A 25529-nucleotide genomic window follows, 5' to 3' on the forward strand; every position below is an offset into this window, starting at 1 on the left:
TCACCTCCTTGGCCAGCTCCGGCATCATTGACAGTTGGCACTCAGACTCTGGAACCCCTGAAGTCCATGGGTGGGCAGCCACACCTTAACACTTGTGCACACTGACCCACACCAACTCGGTACTCACCCCTCCTGAGCGCAGCAGGTCATTGAACCTCTTCCGGCACTGCAGTCATGGCTGCTTACCAGCGCTGCCACCTCCTCCCAAGCCCTATTGGTGAAGTACAGTGGCCTCCTCCCCTCATCTCTGGGGGCAAGGGTGTCCCTCCTGGCAGCCACCTCCTCCAGGAGGACCGCAAGGCACTCATTGGAAAAGCGGGGAGACGAGTGCCCACCTGACCTGCCCCGTGTCCAGCTACACTCGACTCCATAACTTGAATATTCACAATGCAGAGATGTTCTTCCATGGCAGCCTTCCAGGGGCTGCCCGTGCCCTTTTTAAACTGGCTGCTGGTGGGTTTCCATTGAACCCGACAGCTGACAGGGACCCGCCCCCGCCTCTGCCCCTGTCAGCCCCTTCCCAACCAGTGAGGAGCCGTGTTTCACTCTGGCGGGACTTAATTGGCCCACCAGCATGAAATGCCGGTCGGGGGCCTATCACGGGCAGTGAGCTGTTTCCCGGCCGCTCCCAGGCCCACTAACCACGCCCACCCGCCAACCTTAAAGTCCTGTCCCACGCGTTTCACAACTGAACATAAGCGATGTGCACCTGTCAAGCTGCAATTCACTCAGGACTTTGACATTTGTTTGCCGGCCTTGCTTCAGGCAGCGCCTGTAGTCATCAGCACCAGGCTTCACAGACAGCACCACATCATTTTTGGGGGTGCTCACAGGCAGGTCTCTACCTACCACTCCAGCTGTAAGGCTGGTCAATGGCTGCAAGATTATGGTTTGCTTGGGGAAGGGGGAAGAAGTGGCCTCAGGCATGGGAAGAGGCTGCAGGGCTAGGGCATTATTGGGGGAGGGGTGAAGCCCAGGGTGTGTGTGGTGACGCATGTTGACCTGTGCAAGTGGCCTCAAGATGGTGAGGGCCAAGGAGGCAGTCTCCAGAGGAGATGAGGCTAGATGGAGATGTGAGGGTGTGTGTGAGAGAATGAGTGGTGATGTCCCTTGAGCTGGCAGTGTGTGAGATGCCAGTGAATGTGTGATGGTCTTGTGAGTGTGTGAATTTAGGGTGATGAGATGGTTGCCTTACCCTGGCAGCACAGATGAGATCATTCATCCTCTTTCTGTACTGGATGGCCAACATCTTGTGTGCAGCATTGGCACTGACTACCGCTGCCACTGCCTCCCAAGCTGGAGTGGTGACACTGATGGGCCTCCTGCTGACAGAGCGGGGGTAGAGGGCATCACGGCCATTTCCAACAGTGTCCAGAAGGTGTCCCAGGGACGTGTCACTGAATTGAGGGGGCTGCAGTCTTCACGCCTTTTGGGGCCATGTTTTCTGTGCAGCGGCCCTAGGCTGGAAACACTGAGAGGTGTGCGTGCAGTGGCACTTTAAATATGGTGCCCAGCATGGGGACGTGGCGAGGTGACAGCATGGCGGGCAAACTGGAGGCCACCTACCAGCAAAATAGCGTGTTTCCCGGGAATGCATTTTAACAAGGCAGGATTGGGACAATAGGGTGTGAAAACCCACCATCTGCCCAGGGGTAAAACCCCCTTTTTCCTGACTGTTACTGCACTTAGTGCAAATCTGGGATGATTCTGCCCACAGTGTTTGAATCCCACTTTGGACATGCAGTCCATTTAAATTTTTTAACTTCTTTATCCAGAAAGTGGTGTGAATGTGGAATTTGCTATGACATGGATTAGTTGAGCTGAATAGAACATATGCATTTAAGGGCTTGTTCAGCCCTGAAAAGCTCCAGAGATAAAAACAAAAAACTGCGGATGCTGGAAATCCAAAACAAAAACAGAATTACCTGGAAAAACTCAGCAGGTCTGGCAGCGTCGGTGGAGAAGAAAAGAGTTGACGTTTCGAGTCCTCATGACCCTGTTGTTGACCCTATTGACCCAGTTCTGTTGAAGGGTCATGAGGACTCGAAACGTCAACTCTTTTATTCTCCACCGATGCTGCCAGACCTGCTGAGTTTTTCCTGAAAAGCTCCATGTCATTCTACAATTTGTGGATGGTGCTAGGTAGAAATAATTCATATGGACGTTAAATGAAGTTCATTTAAATCAACAATCAAGGACAGGGAAACCTTGTACGATACTCAGGTTAGAATGGAGGGTGGGGTTTGAGGTGGAATGGCATGATTATAAAATATGTTGGCAATGGATGGATATGTTGGATGTTAGGAAGCATTTTTTTTCAAGGAACTTTATTGTTGCCTGGAACAGAAGTGCACTGTGAGTTCTTTGAAAGGGGAGTGGATGAGTTCCTGAGACAGGAATATATATCAAGTGATCAAAATGAAGCTGTGCAGTAGCTGGGAATAGAAAATCTGATGAATTAGCATAACCTTTTGGAGCTAGCTTTGTTGCCTCAGGCAATAAGAGATGTTCCCAAAGCCATTTCTGAAATTGACCCAATGTTTATCTCTGAGGCTTCTTTGGCCTCTCCCAGGATAATTCATGGTTGGGGAGGGAGGCTTGTGGACTGATGGTACATGAGGCAGCACAATGTCTGGATTGGGTGGGCATGAGGGACACTTGAGGCTAACCCTTTGTTAGCCTTCACAATTGGACTGTGAGTTCATCCAAACGTAAAAGCTTTCCCAACAGTTGTAGCGCCAGCCAATGACAGCCATTTACTTTTCCTGTCCCTAGTAATTTATCCCCAGTAGGACCTCACATGGTGGCATTCCCTTCCACTTGAGCAATAATGGATGCTATTGTGTTTATATTACAATGCTGCTTCCAAAGACTTCACTGTAATATAAATGGGATACAGTGGACAGCTGTACAAATACTGAGGTTTTAACATTGATAGTTCAACCTGTTTGGTTTGTCAGAGGTATCCACTTAGATGGATGTGGTGCGGAGTTATACTGTCATCAGGAAAATGACAGCCCTTTGTTCATTGCCATCTAAATATAAATTTGATAGCAATACTAAAGAAGCAATAGGCTGGTGCCCCATATAGGAACCTAAACAGTAAGGTATGTGGTTAATTATGGAGGGATCTCTTGAATTCCTGGTGCATCTCATCTAAAGGTATTAGTGAAGTATTAGGAATCCATATATCTAAAAACTATATGCTTCTTTAAAAAGTGGAAGGACATTGAATTATTTGGACACCTGAATTGTTTTTAAAAGGCTACAAGTTCACTGTGGTGTGTGAACAAGCTACTTTTTCCAAGAAATCATATGACTTCAGTTAAATGACCAGGAAGGCACCAGAGGAGATAAAAGTTACGTTGTATACTTGAGTTAAAATTTAAAACAACTGCTATTGCCAGGCTGTGAGCTCCTGCTGATTGACTAAAAGATACCTGGCCAAGGAGAAGTTCTATTTGAACATGCTTCTCGGACTCAGTGTGTGTCTTGGGAGGAAACTGTGAAGGAAGATTGCTCTTCCCTCCCTCTATCCACCGCCCCACCTCTCTCTCTGTGTTGCCTGCAGTCTGGAGTGATTCACCTTCAGCCAGAAAATTCTCATCTCAGTATAACTTGTCTGCATTTGAAAGCCTGCAAAACTGTGACAAGCAAAAGTTAACAGCGGCAGTGTTTCTCCGAAGACCCTTTGGAATGGACTTCCTGACAACTAATGTGACCAGTGATCCATCTTCACTAGCAGGAATACCAGGTCGACAGCACCAAGACCATTCAAACTCTATCCTTTTTTTTAAAGTATTCCATCACACCAACCTCTACAGAGACCTTATTTGCCTTGTCTTCTTGTTTTGTCTGTGTAGGAGTTTTAAATGGGTAAATCATTACACTTCCAGATTACCATTTGTATGTTAACCAATTTTGCAACTTGTTTTAAAAAGAAGTTTTGTTTCATAATAAATCAATTATTTGAGTTTTTTGAGGGAAAAAAACGTTGTTAAAGTCTAGCAGTAGCGAAGGTAAATAATTGGCCACTTTGGTGAGTGAATTAAACATTTACACCTATGACCTGACCTGTGAAGTAGTGGGGCTAGAGAAAGTTCACACTCCTCCCATCCCAATCATAACAGAAGCTATATTGTTTATCTGACTCGTGCTGACCTGTTGTGCAAAAATACATGGCACAGTATCAAAACACCTTTACTTTGCATCTAACTCATGCTGTGCTTGTCCTGGGATTGTTTCATAGAACAATGTAGACAGAGCTTTACTCTTCATCCAACCTGTTTTGTACCCGCCATGTGAGTGTTTAATGGCATAGTGCAAAGGGAGTTTTACCCGGTATCTTACCTGACGTGGGTATGTTTCGTAGAGCAGTATAGAGGGAGCTTTCCTCTGGATCTAACTTGTATTGGACCTGACCTGGGAGTCTTTGATAGGGCAATGCAGAAGAAGGTGCATTCTCTATCAAGCTGTGCTGTATCTGCCTAGGACTGTTTTATGGGACAGTATAGTACAGTATAGAGAGGACTTTATGCTGTATCTGACCAGCACTGTATCTGACCTGGGAATTCTTGGTATAACTGCATTTTGAACAATGTAACATATATCCAACCAATGCTGAAAGCTGATTTGGTGCTTAATTGCACAGTGTGGAGGGAACTTTAGTCTCTTTCTCTCTCTTTCCCTAATCCTGCAGTAGCTGACCAGCAAATGATTGATGGAGGAGCATAGAGGGATTTCAGTTTACTTGCTCTTAATTGAGGTCTGTCATGGATACTTTCTCAGGTTCACTGGGATCATTTGCACCTTTAAGCAGCTGAATGATTTACCTGAGTTGGCTCACGCTGCTGTACTTGTACAATAGCATAACCCAGGAACATAACATTATAATTTCCTTGAAATGAATGCTTGTGTCTTTCGTGTGTGTGTTCTTTTAACCTCTTCAGGAGTAGACTGAGTTGTCATTAGATGAGGCAAGACTTAATGCAAATTATTGCTTTATTTCATAGTAATGTGAACATACAGAGCATCAACTATGATCATATTCATTTATTTCTATCTTGTCTTTGTATGATACAAAAATAACAAACACAGTACATCACCCCACTCAATGAGTCATCCTGATCAATTTTGAATTTACTTCGCAACTCTCTTTGCTCATCTCCTGACAAAGCATTGTAGTCACCTTCTCCCCAAGCTTTTGCACCTCTTTTTGTTTGTTAAAAAGTTGGCTGCAGTGTCAGCTTTTAGACAAACTAATATTCCTCCCCTCAGAGTAGAAAACACAAGACTAATTTGGCAATGACCTCTATCGAATTCAAATGAACAGCAGCAATGAGTGTGAATAATCGCTGAAATGTCAACTATCCTTTCTTGCCTCTCACACACAAGTTCAAATTTCTTGCCTAGAAGCTAATTTACACCAGCAAGCCCTTATCTACTGTCATGCTACTTAATTCCTTAAGAATGGTTTAGTTCATTGGTAGAAATTTTAACATATTACACTAAAGTCCCCCTATAGTGGAAAAGCCTGAAACATAACACCATTCCATGAGAGTTCTTGGTGAGATCATATAGAGGAACCTTTATTTTGCATCTATCTTGTCCCACAATTTGCCTGGAGTGACAGTGAAAAGGGAGTTTTAGTCTATGTAAATCCTGGCCTAGTACTGCTGAATATTGGCACTTGTCCAAAAAAGTATTTAATTCCCTGTATTGACATCCATCACCATAAAAATGTTTAAATGTGCCACCAACCCCACAAAAATGTGTGAGAATAAAAATAGAGAAAAGAGTAGATTAAAAATCACTTTAATTAAAGCTGTAGTTGTCCAATTCAACTGACGGTGATGATGAATGGCTCCAATTCAGTTCATCTCCCCGAAAAAACCCTCCTCTGTTGGCTTTGCCCTTTTTGGTTGGGGTACGACCTGGAAACAGAGAGAGCGATTTCATCAAGAATTATTGTAAGATTAGGATACAAAATAGCCATTTTGGCCCATCAAAGCTCAACCTCCTAGTACTCCAACTCTCCCATCAGAGTCCGTCCATCCATCCAGTACTCCAACTCTCCCATCAGAGTCCATCCATCCAGTACTTCAATTCTCCCATCAGAGTCCATCCCTCCAGTGCTCCAACTGTTACATCAGAGTCCATCCCTCCAGTACTCCAACTTTCCTATCAGAGTCCATCCCTCCAGTATTCCAGCTGACCTATTAGAGTTCATCCCTCCAGTATTCCAGCTGACCTATCAGAGCCCACCCCTCCAGTAGTCCAGCTGAACTATCAGAGGGCATCATATTCCAGCTGACCTATCAGAGTCCACCCCTCCAGTATTCCAGCTGACCTATCAGAGTCAATCATATTCCAGCTGACCTATCAGAGTCCATCATACTCCAGCTGACCTATCAGAGTCCATCTGTTCAGTACTCCAGCTGACCTATCAGAGTCCATCTGTCCAGTACTCCAGCTGACCTATCAGAGTCTATCTTTCTTGCACTCCAGCTGACCTATCAGAGTCCATCTGTCCAGTACTCCAGCTGACCTATCAGAGTCTATCTTTCCTGTACTCCAGCTGACTTATTAGAGTCCATCCCTCCAGAACTTCAACTTTCCTACCAGAGTCCATCCATCCAGTATTCCAGCTGACCTATCAGTGTCCACCCCTCTGGTACTCCAACCCTCCCATTGAAGCCCCTTCCTCCAAAGCCCTAACTTTCCTATTGAACTCATCTTTCTAGTACCTAACATTCCCACCTGGGTCCAGCCTCTCTTATTGACATTTGTTCTTCTGGTACCCTGTCTCATTAAAGCTTATGCTTCACAAATCTAAATCATCTACCAAACCCCATGCCAATAATCAAATAAGAACAGAAGGTGCTGGAAAAACTCAGCAGGTCTGACAGTCTCCATGGAGAAAGAAACAGAGTTAATGTTTCGGAAGAGTCATATTAGACTCAAAATCCATAGTATTTTGCTTTTCATTCCCAATGTCAATAATTCTTTTGTTTCCCTCTATTACCCTAGTCTCCTATTAAAGTTCAAGCCTCAGCCACCCCAATTCTATCATCAAGGCCCATTCCTCTAGTATCCAAATCTCCCATCAAAGTCCATTTCTCTGGCAGCCTAGCTCTCCTATGAAAACTCATTCTTCCAGTATCTCAACTTTTCCATAATTTAACTTGTTTTCTAAATGTCCCATTGAAGCCCATCCTTTTTATACTTAAACTTTCCCACAAAAGCCCAATTCCCTGGGATCCTCATTCCCCAAACCATCTCCTTTTGAATGTCCCCTGAGTTCTTGTGTCTACTCATACCTTTAGATTATTCTATATGTTCCAATCCTCTGCCTTCAGTACCATGCCCTAAGAGGTCATAGGCTTCAACTGGATTGGTCCATGATTATACTTGGCAAAGTACTGCAGTGACAATTATCTTGCTCTTACTGCCTGCTATCAGGCGTAATGGAAGGATTTACAGGCTGATAATCGACTTGTTTGGCCACATTACACATACACCTTTCTTGGCCATCAAACTCCAGAGCGGGACTTGAACCCAGAGCATCTGGTTCAGAGGTAGGGATGTTACCCATCGTGCCACAAGACCTCCTCATACTTTCCAATACCTGTTTCAAATTGACTTTTCATTTATTTAAGTACTACACAAAATAATATTGCAGCTTTGTGTGCCGTTAAAAGCACATCTTTGTGCCAGCTAATAATTGGCTGTGCCATGTGCATTTTTTATACTTCTTCTCAGAATGTGGGTGTCGCCTGGCAAGGCGGCATTTGTTACCCAGCCCTGATTGCCCTGAAATGCGATTCTGGGCCTTTATCCAATCTGTTATTGACTTCAGTGGGGGTAGAAAACACTCCAGTGGGTGTGGATGTTTGTGGTGCCAATTGGCATGAAACCAGGTGCTGTTTTATTTTGTACAAACAGTCGCACAAAACAGTTCTATGAAGAGGTTTTAAATGAAGCAATGTTCCTTATAAAAGCAGCCAAATAAGATGCTCTAACACTGGCTTTCAGGAATGTCTCCGAGGTAAATTGTTCATGTTATTCAAGACAGCCCTCAATTCACTACTGAGAAGGCAGCTTCACTCTGCAACCTCACTGAGGCACTCTGGTAAAACAGGTCTACCTGTGGCAGGAAATGAAAGGCAGCATTCTCTGTTAAAAGTGGAATGATTATCTGATTTGAACAGATTTATCCCTCTGCCATACGGGGAGAGAGAGAAAAAGGAATGCACCTCACACATTCAATTAGCAGAACTTGAAGAACAATTTAGCCAGATGGGAGTTTAAAGAGGCAGGAATCTGGGCATTTTTGATTTTAACGTTTGATTACAGTCCAGCAGTGTAGCAATTGTCCCAAGGCATTGCAATAATCTAATACAGCAGATGATTGCAATTGACCTGCTGCATTAGGCTTCTCCTAGTCTGGCATGCCTGCAGTGCCTAACTCTGACAGCTTTGCATTAAAAGACGGGAAATGTTTTGCCTGTGTGTAATTATTGGCTGGTGATGTAACCATCTGTATATGCAAGGGTGTGTATTCTTTAAATAAGTGAGCATTGAATTGTGTTAATAGGGTCAGAGGGAAAATATGGAGGTTGAAATAGGGTATATATATAGACATGTAAAGTCATCCATACATTTAGAAAATGTGGACTTCACCCCATTAACTATTTTTTTTCTAGACTGTAAATCTTGCTATTCTAATATTTTACTATAGCTTATCCCAAAATGCTTGGGATCAATCTGCTTCTGAAATACAGATTGCATCATACAAGAGATAGGGATCAACTAATTGAAGTCATAGTCAATGCAGTCTCCTGGGCTATTTAGACGGATTGGAGAGGAATTTTCCACCCCTTTATTTAATAGCATGCATGCTCTCAGTCCTGTAGACCTTCATCAATGATCAATCATTCATCCATAATGATAGCCATGATGTCCCTCGTCATGCTCAGATATATTTAGTTCGACCGATAGCTTTTCTAAAGTTCCCTAACTATAAAGGGCAGGTCTTGTCTTGGTGGTCAGGCTGTGCTGCCTAAGTGCAGTCAAGTTATTGGGTTTACATTGCTGCTCTGGGAGGGTTGTCAAAGCCACTATGTAATGGTACGTACACTTACTTTTTGATAAGTAGCACTCATCCTTGTGGAATTCATTCCAAGCTGTCACCTTGCAGGCCTTACTGCAGTAGTACACCTCCTTACACCGGCTGCAATTGATCAGCCGGACACCCACTGAACGGCCACAGGAATAACAGAACTTGAACTTGAACAGCTGTCTCCTGTTAAACCAGTGGAAGAACAGAAATTTGATTAGTCAAGGCCTGCAACCAAGAGCTGCCAACAGAGCCCGATTCTTCCTCTGGTGAGGTGTGTCAGGGCAGTACATGTACCCATTTTCCTGGAGCAGTGCTAGCAAACAGATATCCGTGTGCCCAGTCTCTGCCGCTGCCAGGGTGTGAGCCTCAGCTGGACACATGCTGTGAAACCGGGAAGAGCAAGAGGTGGCATTCAAAGATCAAAGAAGTGGCCCAAAGACCGGGACGTCCTAAGCCAGGGATGGGAAGGGGGTGGGGCAGAAGGGAAGGAGAACAATGCTCACTGGAATGCCCTCTCCCTCCAGAAGGGGTGTTGGCAGGCTTTTACCAGCTGCCTTGTGATGCACTGCATCTCCTATTCTGGGGGATGGGGGCACTTCAGGTGTGAGGCTGGAAAATTGGACACTTTCTCTGCCCCAGCTCCCTGTAATGGTTCAAATGGGGTGCAGCTGGCAAAAGCCATATGCTCTAACAAGAAGGATCTAACCTCAAATGGCTCAAAGGCACAGATGCTGGACCTGTGAGGGTGCTCCCCTCCTGAGGATAAATCTTGCCAGTGTTAGTGATCTATGAGTTCCTTTGGTACCTAGCCCATGTTGCTATTTCTTCTGATGAAACATTTACCTGTGTAAAAGTGTCCATAAGCTATTCAGCAACTTGACCAAAGTCAAGTCTGACTCTGTTCTTACCCGCACTCACAAGCATGCTGTTTCCCATTGGGTAGGCAAGAGATGATTTCACCCATTCCCCTTTCCTAGCATAAGGTCATTTATAGCATCACTCCTGTCACTCTGAAATGTGCTACTTCAACAGGGACCCGAGATCAAACTCAACAGGTGGAATTTTCCATGCCTGCATAACTGGAGTGTGCAGTCTGGTGGGAAGGCCAAAAATCAGTTTCACACCGTTATGAAACCAGTTTGCAATTGTCTGCTCTGCCCATCAATAGTGGGCCACGTTTCCCACTGCCATGTGTCGGGAACTTCATTGTAATACATCTGCATATCATCATAAGCCCAGCTCGCTGGAATCATCCTCAAAGCTGGGTTATCTGAATACGTTGGCGCGACTGTACATGAGCGACATGCACTTGGTGGGCTGCACTTCACTCGGGACTTCAAGGTTTGTTTCCTACCTTGCTTCGGGCAGCAATCGCAGTCATCAGCGCCAGGCTTCGCAGGCAGCACCACATCACTTTTAGGGCGGCTCACGGGCAGGTCTCTACCTACCAGACCAGCCATAAGGTGGAGGTGGCTGTTCAATGGCTGTCAGGCTAGGGCTTGCTTGGGGAAGAGGAAGAATTGGCCTCAGGCAAGGGAAGAGGCTGCAGGACGAGGGCTGTACTAGGGAAGGGGGGTATCCTAGGGTATATGTGGGGGCACATGTTGATCTGTGCAAGTGGCCTTAAGATGGTGAGGATGAGGAGACAGTCTCCAGAGGAGATGAGGCCAGATGGAGATGTGAGGGTCAGTGTGAAAGAGTGATTGGTGATGTCCCTTTGGCTGGCAGTGAGTGAGGTGCCAGTGAATGTGTGATGGACTTGTGAGTGTGAGTTTAGAGTGGTGAGATGGCTGCCTTACCCTGGCAGCACGGATGAGATCATTCATCCTCTTTCTGCACTTGGTGACCAACCTCTTCTGTGCAGCATTGGCACTGACCACCTCTGCCAAGACAGGGTGGTGATACTGATGGGTCTCCTGTGGCCAGAGCTGGGGTAGAGGACATTGCAATGGTCTCCAACAGTGTCCTGAAGGTGTCCCGGGGATGTGCCACTGAATTGTGGGGCTGCAGTCTTCTTGCCCATTGGGGCCATGTCTTCAGTGCCGCAGTTCTGGGTTGGGAGTACTATCAGGCGTGCATGCGGCTGCACTTTAAACATGGTGTCCCTCCATGGCACAGCCTGAGGTCACTTCCTCTGGCCATCATATGCCCAGGGCTCTGTGCTGAGGTGATGGAGAGGGGGTGTCGATGGAGCCCTGCCCTGTCACTGGGAGGCTGCCCCCAGTTCAAAATAAAAACAAAAAACTGCGGATGCTGGAAATCCAAAACAAAAACAGAATTACTTGGAAAAACTCAGCAGGTCTGGCAGCATCGGCGGAGAAGAAAAGAGTTGACGTTTCGAGTCCTCATGACCCTTCAACAGAACTAGGTGAATCCAAGGAAGGGGTGAAATATAAGCTGGTTTAAGGTGTGTGTGTGGTGTGGGGGGGGGAGGGGGAAGAGAAGTCGGTGGGGGGGTGTGGTTGTAGGGACAAGTAAGCAGTAATAGAAGCAGATCATCAAAAGATGGCACAGACAACAGAACAAAGGAACACATAGGTGTTGAAGTTGGTGATATATATCTAAACAAATGTGCTAATTAAGAATGGATGGTTGGGGAATTAAGGTATAGCTCTAGTGGGGGTGGGGGGAGCATAAAAGATTTAAAAATATTTAAAAATAATGGAAATAGGTGGGAAAAGAAAAATCTATATAATTTATTGGAAAAAACAAAAGGAAGGGGGAAGAAACGGAAAGGGGGTGGGGATGGAGGAGGGAGTTCAGGACCTAAAGTTGTTGAATTCAATATTCAGTCTGAAAGGCTGTAAAGTGCCTAGTCGGAAGATGAGGTGTTGTTCCTCCAGTTTGCGTTGGGCTTCACTGGAACAATAGAGCAAGCCAAGGACAGAAATGTGGGCAAGAGAGCAAGGTGGAGTGTTAAAATGGCAAGCAACAGGGAGGTTTGGGTCATTCTTGCCGACAGACCGCAGGTGTTCTGCAAAGTGGTTGCCCAGTTTATGTTTGGTCTCTCCAATGTAGAGGAGACCACATTGGGAGCAACGAATACAGTAGACTAAGTTGGGGGAAAAGCAAGTGAAATGCTGCTTCACTTGAAAGGAGTGTTTGGGCCCTTGGACGGTGAGGAGAGAGGAAGTGAAGGAGCAGGTGTTACATCTTTTGCGTGGGCATGGAGAGGTGCCATAGGTGGGAGTTGAGGAGTAGGGGGTGATGGAGGAGTGGACCAGGGTGTCCTGGAGGGAACGATCCCTACGGAATGTCGACCGGGGTGGGTGAAGGGAAGATGTTTTTGGTGGTGGCATCATGCTAGAGTTGGCGGAAATGGCGGAGGATGATCCTCTGAATGCGGAGGTTGGTGGGGTGATAATTGAGGACAAGGGGGACCCTATCATGTTTCTGGGAGGGAGGAGAAGGCGTGAGGGCGGATGCGCGGGAGATGGGCTGGACACGGTTGAGGGCCCTGTCAACTACCGTGGGTGGAAAACCTCGGTTAAGGAAGAAGGAGGACATGTCAGAGGAACTGTTTGTGAAGGTAGCATCATCGGAACAGATGCGACAGATGCGAAGGAACTGAGAGAATGGGATGGAGTCCTTACAGGAAGCGGGGTGTGAGGAGCTGTAGTCAAGGTAGCTGTGGGAGTTGGCAGGCTTGTAATGGATATTGGTGGACAGTCTATCACCAGAGATTGAGACAGAAAAGTCAAGGAAGGGAAGGGAAGTGTCAGAGATGGACCACGTGAAAATGATGGAGGGGTGGAGACTGGAAGCAAAATTAATAAATTTTTCCAAGTCCCGACGAGAGCATGAAGCAGCACCGAAGTAATCATCGATGTACCGGAGAAAGAGTTGTGGAAGGGGGCTGGAGTAGGACTGGAACAAGGAATGTTCCACATACCCCATAAAGAGACAGGCATAGCTGGGGCCCATGTGGGTACCCCTAGCCACACCTTTTATTTGGAGGAAGTGAGAGGAATTGAAGGAGAAATTGTTCAGGGTGAGAACAAGTTCAGCCAGACGGAGGAGAGTAGTGGTGGATGGGGTTGCCCTGCGGTCTGTCCGCAAGAATGACCCAAACCTCCCTGTCGCTTGCCATTTTAACACTCCACCCTGCTCTCTTGCCCACATGTCTGTCCTTGGCTTGCTGCATTGTTCCAATGAAGCCCAACGCAAACTGGAGGAACAACATCTCATCTTACGACTAGGCACTTTACAGCCTTCCGGACTGAATATTGAATTCAACAACTTTAGGTCCTGAGCTCCCTCCTCCATCCCCACCCCCTTTCCGTTTCTTCCCCCTTCCTTTTGTTTTTTCCAATAAATTATATAGATTTTTCTTTTCCCACCTATTTCCATTATTTTTAAATATTTTTAAATCTTTTATGCTCCCCCCACCTTAATTCCCCAACCATCCATTCTTAATTAGCACATTTGTTTAGATATATATCACCAACTTCAACACCTATGTGTTCTTTTGTTCTGTTGTTTGTGACATCTTTTGATGATCTGCTTCTATTACTGCTTACTTGTCCCTACAACCACACCCCCCCTCCACTTCTCTCCCCACCCCCCCCCACCACACACACACCTTAAACCAGCTTATATTTCACCCCTTCCTTGGATTCACCTAGTTCTGTTGAAGGGTCATGAGGACTCGAAACGTCAACTCTTTTCTTCTCCGCCGATGCTGCCAGACCTGCTGAGTTTTTCCAGGTAATTCTGTTTTTGCCCCCAGTTCAATACTGGACTCAAGAAACTGGCCTCAGTGGGGGTTGGGGTTTGGGGGATGGGGGTGTGGATGTGGTGGAATCTCCGATGTCAGCGCAATCCCGCCAGTGGTGGCATCTCTCCCCCAGTTAACCCAAGATAGAGTGAAATCACCAGCAAAAGAGTTTGAGATCGCGCCATTAGCCACAACACCAAAACTAGGAGTTGAAAAGAAAGATACCCATGCATATGGATTTGGGTGGTGGTTACCTGAAGATAACATGTTCATAGGTATACAGGTAAGGCAGTTTGAGGTTGTTAAGAGCAATGACAGGTAATTTGTTGAAGCATGAAGTGCTGAGTTTGAATGGTGTAACCTAGGCAACAGGAATCCGGCTGAAAATGATATGGCCAATCATAGATTAGGTCAAAGCTTCCAAGGATCATTTAAGAATTGGTATCAATTTCCATAGTTTTAGAAGATACCAATTTAGGGATAGCATGGAGATAGCTGGGGGTGGTTGTTTTAAGGATTAGAGGGAGCAATTATATCAGTGACAGGGTGAACATGAACACATTTCTAAGCCGAGTGTGAGTGTCACAGAAGCATAGAACAGTGGTTAATTCACATTTTACAGACAATATGAGGGAAACCATGAGAATCCAGGCCCCAGAAGATGTGAGAGCCCCGACTGTGGATAAAGCTTAATGTTGGATGCCACAGTCAAACAGAGAAGACTGATGGAGAGAGGCTTCTCTCACTGCGATCAATTAATTGAGAGTTGAGGGAGAAACAAGAGTCAAAATATTTTCTGCTCAGATGCAGCAGCAACCGACAGTAGACAAAAGACTAGTGGAATGGAAAACTCATGTTTGTTACAAGCTTTTGTAAGAGAGCAGAAAGAGCTGGAGAGGCTAAGCCTGCAGTTGGTGCTATTTACAAGAAGTGAGATTTTGCAGCAATGGCAACAGATTTTCAGAAGTTACAAGATTGTTCCTGGAAAATTTTTTGGATAATCAGGATACCAAGTGCCATAAGTAGAACCTATGCTGCTTTTTCAATTGGTGCCTCATATTGTTGACCGTGATTGCTTGAGTCTGCGAGTGGACCTTCTGCTTTTTAAGGTTTGTATTAATCTTATCTTCAACAAAATACCTTTTTGACTACGCCCTGCTGTTTTTTACATTTACCTTTCAACAGCACCACCCAGTTTAAAGTGTTCAGCTTTCACCTCATTCCTTTGAAGTCAGCCTTATTTAAGTTTAAAATGTTGGTTTGTGTGGGTGGTAAGCAAGGTTTAGGGTTAGGGTGCCTCCAAGATGATATGCCTACAATGGAACATTCAGAACCAAGTCACTCTCTGTTTCAGAGGCAATCACACCAGGCATTACCCAGACAGATTCTGTAAGGTAGACTGAACCATTGGTGGAGACAGGAGATCCAGTGGGGGTTGGGATTCTTCCCAACCATTACCAGATAACCCTGCCAAACAACGGCCGAATGGTCAAGGTCATCCTGACAGGAAAGGCATCAGGAAACTTACTGGTGCTCTGTTAAACCTCCCCCAAGTAGCCCTGCTCACCTTTGGGTGCCCCTAAGCCTTGGTTCTGACAACCTGCACCTAAACACTCTGAATTTTGGTAAGTGAGGTTGGTTTTCTGCAAGCGCAGAGACTGTACGCCATTTCAAGCAGGCAGAAAGTCTTCTTGAGTGGTTTTCTCAGTAGCATCGTATGAATGCGGTGAAGGGTTTCTGAGCTCTTGGCTGAATTTGGTGGGGGGGGGGAGAGGTGGGGGAGGGTGCAGGGGGGATGGGGTGGTGGTGCATGGGTGTGCAAAGCAAAAGCAGGGCTCGACATTAGTGCTGGCCTACTCAGTAAAGACTGAAACAGAGCCACGGCTGACAAGAATCAATGAAGAATGGCAACTTCAGAGAGAGAAAATGAATTGACTTGTTTAACAGGGCATTGAAAAGTTCTTGTGAGTTACTGAGACGCTTCAAATAAGGTTCAGTAGGCTGATTCCTTGTATGAAGGGGTTGTTTTATGAGGAAAGATTGAATAGACTTTGTCTGTACTCATTGGAGTTTAGAAGAATGAGGTGATCTGACTGAAACATATAAGATTCCGATGGGGCTTGACAAGGTAGATGCTGAGAAGTTGCTTCCCCTCATGGGGGAATCTGGAACCAGGGGGCAAAGTTTCAAAATAAGGGGGTTCCCATTTAAGATAGAGATAAGAAGGAATTTCTTCTCTCAGAGGGTTGTTAATTTCTGAAATTCTCTTCCCCAGAGAGCAGTGAGGCTGGGCCATTGAATATATTCAAGGTTGAGTGAGACAGATTTTTGATCTACAAGGGAGTCGAGGTATAGTAACTAGATGTATTTTTCCTCCCTCCTGTCAATCACTCATCACGCAGTGCGATTACAGAGGCTTCGACCAATAAGCTTATTGTGTGGGTGATCCTGTGGGTGGAGCCTCTGATGGAGAAATTGTGTCTAGCGTGCAAGTACCTCTACATGTCTCCTAAGTAAAATTTAGCCTTTTCTTCATCAAACCTGCTGTTCCACCGAGTTATTACATTTGGCGATGAGGATAAAACCGGCTTCTGCTCTGTTCTTCACCCTGGCTGATGTGAGTAAAACAAAGTTGGACAATACATACCAGCCATGCTGCTGTTTGGAAGCTGCAATTCATACGATGCTAACACTGAAGATTGGAGTCAGTATGTGGAGTGACCCATGTTCTATTTAACTGCAAGCGAGATTACTGCTGAAGAAAAAAATAAAGCTATCCAGCTGAGTGCATGTGGAAGCAAAATGTATAATCTGATTTGAAACCTGACTGCCCTGAATGCGCCTAGTTCTCGGTCATACAGAAAGTTAGTGGAACTTGTGAAATTGTACCTTTAGCCCAAAACGTCTGTGATCATGCAGCGCTTCAAGTTTAATTCGAGAGTTCGTGCTCCAGGAGAGTCCATTGCTATCTTTGTGGCGAATCTGAAACAGTTACCCGAATACCGTGAGTTTGGGGATGCCTTGAATGATGTGCTGCGGGACAGACTTGTATGTGGAGTCGAGGACGACGCCATACAGCGCCACTCGCGAGCCGAATCCGACATCGATTCCCAGCATACCTTGGAACTTTCTCTCGCTATGGAAAGTGCAGCGAAAGACTCACAGGCTTCGCAGCGTGTGGTTAATGGTGTCATACTCTGTTGGGTGGGAACCTGCCGCTGAGCATGGCGCGGAAATCAAAACAGCAGATTTTAAACAGGTTTCTATGCCCAATACACAAAGATTTAGGAAGCCTATCTGTTGGCAACACGTCAGCTAAATAGGTATGCATTTGCTATAGATGTGGAGGAAAGCAAGGAGCAGATGTTTGTAAATTCATTGAGGCAGAACGTAATTATTGCCACAGGAAAGGATACTTGGTTAGGCAGTGCAGAACAAAGGATAGGCAAACAGCAAAACAACCAACGAATCTAATTGAGCTAACTGATACAGCAAAGGCAGAGGCTGCTACTCGATGTATACTCTGTGTATCATGTGACTGCTGTTAAATCTGAGCCCATTACAGTGACAGTGCAAGTGAATGGCAAGCAACTTCAGATGGAGGTGGATACAGGGGCTTCAACTACTGTTGTTGGGGAGCATACGTTCATTACCTCAGTGAAGGGAGTCAAACATTGACATTGGAGTGGATGTCCGCCAATCTGAGAACTTACACTGGAGAATCCATTCAGGTCAAAGGCATTGCTGCTGTTCCAGTCTGCTACAAACAACAGACTGCCCAACTGCCTATGATAATTGTAAAGGAGGAGGGGCCCAGTCTTTAAGGTCAAGCTTGACTGCAGAAAATAAAACTTGACTGGTCAGAAATATTCCATTTGAAGCTTGATGGAATTCCAGAGCGCTTGAAGAAATATGACACTGTTTTTCAAGATGAATTGGGAAATCTGGAGGACATGCCAGCTAAAATGCTTGGCGATCCCCTGGCAGCATCACATTTCTTCAAGGCCAGACCACTGCCTTACTCATGAAAAGAAAAAGTGGAAGCAGAGTTGTGCAGGTTGGAAAATCTGGGAATAATTCAGCCTGTCCAGTTTTCTGAGTGGGTTACACCCATAGTCCTGGTTGTCAAGCCACACCAGATTATGCTTATATGTGATGACTACAAACTGACAGTCAACAATGCAGCAAAGTTAGACAAATATCCCATTCCTAGAATCAATGACTTGTATGCCAAGTTAGCAGGATGCAAGTCCAACACAAAGCTGGACATGAGTTATGCCTATCAACAATTGAAATTGGATAGCATGTCAAGAGAATACGTGACAGTTAATATCTATATTGTGTAGGAACCATTCTATCACATCAAATGGAGGACGGATCAGAAAGATCCATTGGCTATGTTTCAAGAAAACTTTTCCAAGCTGAAAAGGGCTACTCTCAGTTGGAAAAAGGATTGTTGGTTGTATTTGGTATCAAGAAGTTTCACCAATACCTACACAGGCAACATTTTACAATTGTGCCTGGGCATAAGCTGCTGACTGCTTTGTTCAATGAAGGCAAAGCTATTCTGCCTATAGCTTCAGCAAGAATCCAATGCTGGGTTTTGACACTGTCAGCTTATGAGTACATGTTCATGTACTGCCCTGGCTCGTACATAGCCAATGCAGAAGCACTTAGTTGTCTTCCGTTACTGAGTACTCTTGTCAATACACCCGTTCCACAAGAGTTAGTGTTATTGTTAAATTTCACGGATTCATCACCTGCATATGCCAAACAGGTCAAGAGTTAGATGAATAGAGACCCAATACTGTCAAAACTCAAAGTCTGTTTTACAAGGGTGGCCAAGAACGCTTGTGCCTGATGACTTACAACTATTTTTTTTCCAGAAACACTGAACTGAGTTGTCAAGATGGAAGTTTGCTGTTGGGTTCAAGACTCGTGGTCCCATCACAGAGTAGACAATCGCTCTAGGCAAAGCTCCACAGTGCACACCCAAGCATATCAAAGATGAAGGTGCTGGCACGTGGTTACGTCTAGTGACCAGGAATAGAAGTGACATCGAGCACATGGTTAAACACTGTTCGCTTTGTCAGTAACACCAGAATTTACCTGTTTCAGCTTCACTTCACCCACGGGAATGCCCTGGTTGACCTTGGGTTAGGCTGCAGATTGACTATGTGGAGCCGTTTCTAGGCACCATGTTCCTATTAATCATTGATGCACATTCAAAATGGCTTGATGTCTACGAAGTAAAAATGCCACCTTCAGCCGCAGTTATTAAAAAGCTGTGTCATTCCTTCAGTATACATTATTGTTACTGAGATTATTGTTTCTGACAATGGAACAGCTTTCACCAGCGTGGAATTTCAGAGGCTCACGGACCTGAACGGTACTCGGTGCATAAAGACCGCTCTCTTGCATCCTTCATCCAATGGTCTCGCCGAAAGAGCAGTCCAGACCTTTAAAGCTGGTATGAAGAAGTAATCTGGAGGTGCTCTGGAGTCTCACTTTTCCAGGTTTCTCCTAAGTTACCGTACAACACCATATACTACTATGGGCACAACACTGGCAGAGCTGATGAAACACCGTTTGCGTATGCGTTTATACTTGGTGTTTCCAAATCTAGAGGGGAAGGTGACGCAGAGCCAGAATAATCAAAAATTGAACCACAATCTACACAGAAAAGCTAGTAAGCTCCATGTTGGCAACCCTGTGGACGTGCGTAATTTTGGAAGTGGACCTTGTTGGATTCCAGGAGCCATCATTTCAGAGACTGGTCCATTATCTTTTCAAGTGCAAGTCGAGGATAGAATTGTACATAAACACGTAGATAATATTAGGGTTAGAGAAACATCCCAACGAATGCAAGATCAACCTGTGAATGTTTTGCTGCCAACTTCTGAGGTGTGTGATCATCCTAGAGCTGATATTCCAGAAGTATCTAATGAGTTGCCAAATACAGAGCTACCCAGTTCTGAAGAAATATGATTTGTAATCACCAGAGACTGTACAAATGTTTGCTGGTTTTTCTGATATTTTTTAAATTGTTAATGTAAGAAACTTAGGGGTGGTGGGGGGGGTGTAGCAACTAGATGTATTGTCCCTCCCTCCTGTCAATCACTCATCATGTGAAGCAATTACATGGGGGCTTTGACCAATAAGCTTATTGCATGGGTAACTCTGTGGGCAGGGCTTCCGACAGGGAAATTGTGTCTAGCATGCAAACCCTTGCTACATGTTTCCTAAATAAAGTTTAGCCCTTTCTTCACCAAACCTGCTGCTCCATCAAATTATTACACAAGGATTATGGGGTTGCAGGCAGGAAAGTGGACTTAAGGCCACATTCAGACCAGCCATGATCTCATTGAATGGTGGAGGCTGAAGGGCCCAAATAACCTACTCCTGCTCCTAGTTCTTATGTTGGAGAGTGCGAAAGACTAAGTGAGCGAAGGAGAGACTTATGGAGTCCCGTATATTTTACAATGTGAATTTGATTGCTGTCATTGAAAATCAGTATGGGGAAACTGAACCACCTTATTTGGAGAGCATTTTGTCAAAATGTCTGCCTAATGGAGTCAGAGGTTGGTGTAAAGGATGGTAATCACTTGGTGCAAGTGGAAAAGGAAAAAAGGATATTGATCTTTTTTTCCTATTGTCAGCAGAGACACAAGTTATTGAAGATTAAGACTTTATATTTCAAAGGGAGAAAATTCAACTGCCTCGACCAGCCATAAATGATGAATCTCCTTTTTGATCTCTTAATATACCCATCCCCCACCCTCAAGCCCACCTGCAGTTCTGCTGATTCTGGCATAATCAGTGAAGCCTGTTTTTTTTTTTAATCTCATCTTTTACTGATTTTGTGCCATAAACAGACTGGCTTCTTCCATGCTAGCTTCAGGAACACCAGCAGGCTCCTGCCCATGATCGCACTTCACCTGTGCCCAGCTACCCAAGGGTCTGCAGTGGCTCCCAGCTGTTGCTCATTCAGCATTCGCATGAGTTAAAATGGCTCAAACGGCAGCAAATACTGTGAAATGCACAAAGTAAAAATAATTGGATTGTGTTTTCAGCTAGAGGTGAGAGATGCAAACTGGCATAGTCACACAACCTGAAAGTTTAACCAGATACAAAATAGTTCAGAAATCCAACGTAATGAGCCTCTTCACATTTTTCTAATCCATTAGTCAACTCCCTGCCACTTAAACCGGCATTAGGAATCTGTAAAGCTATCTTTGTGTGTTTTTGTGTTTAATGGAGGACTTTCTGGACCACTGGCTCCGGTGCTTCAAGGCCAGAGGAAGCTTAATTCCAAAACACTCATGTGTGGAAATTCTGATCATGCTCAAACACTTAACTTGCAATGTTCCTACACGTTTTTTTTTTTACTAGAGTTAGTTCCACAATTTTGCTGAACACCCTAGGAACCTTCCAATTTGAACATCGCCAAGGATGTGCCTGATTTTTGGTATAATGGGTCCCCCTCTCTTCCCTCAGTGTGTCCCTCTCCATTCACTCACTGTCTCCCTCCCTCTGCTGACCCACTCTGTCCCTCTCTGCTAATTCACTATATTGCTCTCTGCTCACTCACTGTGTGCTCTCTGCTCACTCAGTTTGTCACTCTCGGTCCCTGTGTGTGCTTTATGCTGATTCAGCTTTGTGCTGTCTGATTGCCCAGCATTGTGCACAATAGTGCATTTTTATACTCCTAGTCTGGCCTAGTTATTCTTAACAGGACTGAAGCTCGAGTTCTGGGCACATCCGAAGCTATTGATATTGGAAACCCTTGGTCATTTGGAAAGTTAGGCATCCCAATCTTTCACAATATCTGCCTCACACCTCTTACCTGGGAGCTGTATCTTGGACTTTGCTCTTCTTTTCAGAGGCCAGTGATGCTGGTAAGTTCCCCTCAGCAACCTGAGCATGTCGCTCAAAGATGGCCCTTCCTGTCATACTGATATCAGCATAAGAAAGTGCCTCAGATTCACTAAGTTGTAATTGTGTTTCACTGGATTCCCGACCTGTAAAAGCACAAATATTTTCCAGTGAAGGTTAGAAAGGCCAATCCCAAACCCTAAAGTAAGGACATTCTAAAACTGGGGTATTCTATCTTCTAGTTCTCCAAAGCATAAGCCACCAGTGCCAGATTCTGGCATTTCCCTTTAACAATTCTCGATTGAAGCCCAAACCTATTCATACTGGATTTGAGTGTTGAGGCTCTCTCAGCTTGTTTGGATGAGAGTGAGGACTGCAGGGGGGAATGAGCAAACTGACCATGGCACCATGGTATGGAAACCATCCAAGTGGGATGAGCAAAAAGGAATGTAGTGGTAGTAGGGGACAGTATAGTGAGGGGGATTGACAGTGTTCTCTGTAGCAAAGACCGAGAGCCCAGATGGCAGCGTTGCCTTCCCGGTGCCAGGGTTTGGGACATCTGCTCAAGGCTGGAGAGGAACTTGCAGTGGGAGGGGGAAAATCCAGTTGTTGTGGTCCATGTAGGTAGAACTAGGAAAGAGGTTCTGCATAGACAGATTGAGGAGTTAGGCACTAAATTAAAAAGCCGAACTTCAAAGGTTATAATTTCTGGAGAATTACCTCAGCCACATGCAAATTGGCATAGGGTACATAAAATTAGAGAGATGAATACATGACTCAAAGACTGGTGTGGGAGAAATGGGTCCAAGTTTGTGGGGCACTGGCACCAGTACTGGGGAAAGTGAGGGCGGTACCATCTGGATGGTTTACACCTGAACATTTCTTAAGTAGGAGCCAGTGTAAGTCAGTGAGCACAGGGATGATAGAGGATTTGGTGTGTGTTAGGGCAAGGCAACAGAATTTTGGATGACACCAACATTAAGGAAGGTTGAACAATGGGAGCTTGGCAGGACTGCATTAGAATAATCATATCTAGAGGTAACAAAGATGGGGCTTTCAGCAGCAGATGAGCTAAGGTCATGGGAATCAGGCAATCTTACAGAGGTGGTCTTAGTGGTGACGCAGGGAGGTGGTTGAAAGCTTATCATGCAGTTGTCATGGAAACATGCTTTATGACAAATAATGATTTTTAATTCATCAAACTGAACTTTTAGAAATAGACTTTTAAAGCACAAACTAAAAGTTTGTATTAAGCACATAAAGATCACTACCCTAATTTGCATCACTGTACTCTCCACATTGCAACCCACTGAACTGGAGACACCACAGCTGAAAGACCTATCAAGGGCAATGGTCTCAGGAGAATATGAGTGAGCCACATTTCCTGTTCCCATTAGCAAGATAACATGACAATCACCTGGAATACTTAACAGAGGATTCCTAGACATGAACTAATTAAGTTACAAGGGGAAATTATGACCATGTTTGAATCATTGGGTGTTGGTCATGTAACAGGCCCACCCTTTGTGCATTTAAACTTTTGCTATCTCTGCAGTAAGAGAACAAGCAGCTGAGACACTGATGACAGAAGGCCCAAGTGGGGTCCCCTCTCTCTTCAACCCACCTTGCAAACTTTGAACCCTGTTTGCTGACTGTGACCATCCAGGGATGCCCCTGCTGCAGACAGAGGCTTCTTAAAATAATTCAGCCCATCACTACAGTCTCCAGGAAAACCAGATCAGCCATCTACATCTTTAAATCAGAGCCACTGAAGGAAAGTTGCAAGACCACCGAAGTCAGCCTAAAATCAGCCGAATTACCAAACTACAGACTGTATATTCTTTTTATCTTTTGGGGTTTTAGTTTGACCAATCTATCCTCCCCCACTCTGTAATCTATTTGTGTGTGTGTGCGTGTGTGTGTGTGTGAGAGACCTTTGAGTGTGTGTGTCTGTGTGTAAATTTGAGTATTCATGTGTGTGCAAGTCAGTCTTATATTTATATCAGTTTGAGTATAATAAGGCTAACCTCTTTCTTTGTTAAACTCAAGAAAGCCTGTCCTGTTGCTTCTTTTATGATCACAGTACTTAAACAGTTAAGTACTCATAAAATTGGCAAGTGCATCCTTTTGTTAGAAAAAAGCATGTTGGGGTCAAGCAAAGAGAGGGAGAAGAGGGAAGCCATTCGACTTGTTCTCATTTGATCATAACAGCGTCAGATATGGTACCAAGGTTGTCAACAATCTGGTTGAGCCTCAGATGGTTGCCAGAAAGAGGGGTGGAGTTGATGGCTGGGGAGTGGAGTTTGAGGCAGGAACTGAAAATATTGACCTTGGTGTTCTCAAAGTTTATTTGGGGAAAATTTCTGCTTCTTCATTACCGGATATCAGAGAAGCATTCTGACAAGTTAGAGACAGTGGAAGGGTCAAGAGGACTGAAGGTCAGGTGGTGTCATCAGAATACATGTGAAAACTAACACTGTGCCTTTGAATGGTGTTACTGAGGGGCAGCATGTAGATGGGAAATAGGATGGGGACAAGGATAGATCCTTGGGGAACACCAGAATTAGTAGTGTGGGAGTTGGAAGGAAAGGTATTGCAACTGATTCTCTGGCTATGATTAGATAGCTAAGAATGGAACCAGGTGAAAGCAGTCCCATCCAGCCGGATGACAGTAGAAAGGTATTGGAGGAGCATGGTGTGGTCAACCATGTCAAAGGCTCAGACAGGTCAAGAAGGATGACGAGGGTAAGTTTACCGTTGCCACAGTCCAATAGGATGTCATTTATGACTTAGGTAAGAGCTGTTTCACTACTGTGACAGGGGTGGAAACCTGATTGGAGGGATTCAAACATGGAATTCTGGGAAAGATGGGCATGGATTTGGGAGGCAATAACATGTTTAAGGATGTTGGAAAGGAAAGGGAGCTTGGAGATGGGATGGTGATTTGCAAGGACAGTGGGGTTAAGCAGTGTTTTTTTGAGGAAAGGAATGATGATGGCAGATCGAGACAGGGACAACATCTGAAGCGAGAGGACTGTTGGCAACATCTAAGAGACCAGGAGAGGAAGATGGGAAATCAGCAGTTTAGTGAGTTAAAAGTTGAGGGGGCAGGAGGTGGGTCTCATGGACAAGTTGAACTTAGGGAGGGCATAACGGGAGATAGGAGAGAAATTGGAGAAAGATATACATTCAGGGCTAAGACCTGGGGGGGTTGGTGCATAAAGGCAGTTTGGCATGATGGGCAAGAGGATGCGAGATAAGTGGCAGAGGCATCTGATTGGATGGTCTCAATTTTGGTGACAAAGGAATCCATGAGTTCTTCACACTCATTGTTGGATGTGAGGGTAGAGAAGACATGGGAGAAGTGTTTAAGAAGATAGTTTGCAGATAGAGAAAAGAAGCCAAGTTTATCTTTGCATTCCGGGATGATCCTGGAATAGTGAACAGTTTTAGCAGATGAGACCAGGACCCGATAGTGTTTTATGTGGTTCATCCAGATCTGCTCATGGATGGCTTAGGCAGTTGTTCCCCATATACATTTAAATCTTGGACATAAGGGAGGGGTGATGGGGGCTGTATAAGAGAAAGACCAGGGTGAGAGAGGGAGTAATAATTCCAATAAGGATGAGGTTATTGAAGGGGGGGTGGGGTGGGGGAGAGAATATGGAAGAGCAGATCAATAGCTGCAGGAATGTTATGGTGAATGGTGAGCCAAATGCCAGACAGTTGGGATTTTGCAAGTGCAGTTGTAGGTGAACTGGGGGAGAGTTTCTTTCTGGAGCAGACAGAGAAGAAGGTAGAGTTTGGAGGGTGATG

General features: G+C 45.0%; 1 protein-coding gene across 1 annotated transcript in view; it reads right to left on the reverse strand.

Annotated features, from left to right (window-relative positions):
- Window positions 1–5814: 5814 nt before the first annotated feature.
- The window catches only part of ankmy1 (ankyrin repeat and MYND domain containing 1), a 93628-nt gene continuing 73913 nt past the window's right edge, over window positions 5815–25529 (reverse strand). The window contains exons 19-27 of the mRNA XM_041205737.1: window positions 21685–21859; window positions 19371–19460; window positions 18708–18871; window positions 18466–18598; window positions 16842–16974; window positions 14093–14199; window positions 9416–9502; window positions 9144–9304; window positions 5815–5933 (exon numbers count right to left, since the gene is read on the reverse strand). Of these exons, the coding sequence (XP_041061671.1) occupies window positions 5815–5933; window positions 9144–9304; window positions 9416–9502; window positions 14093–14199; window positions 16842–16974; window positions 18466–18598; window positions 18708–18871; window positions 19371–19460; window positions 21685–21859 (1169 nt within the window). The remainder of the gene's footprint in view (window positions 5934–9143; window positions 9305–9415; window positions 9503–14092; window positions 14200–16841; window positions 16975–18465; window positions 18599–18707; window positions 18872–19370; window positions 19461–21684; window positions 21860–25529) is intronic.

The sequence above is a fragment of the Carcharodon carcharias genome, chromosome 2, assembly GCF_017639515.1.
Source record: "Carcharodon carcharias isolate sCarCar2 chromosome 2, sCarCar2.pri, whole genome shotgun sequence".
NCBI classification, from domain to species: Eukaryota; Metazoa; Chordata; class Chondrichthyes; order Lamniformes; family Lamnidae; genus Carcharodon; species Carcharodon carcharias.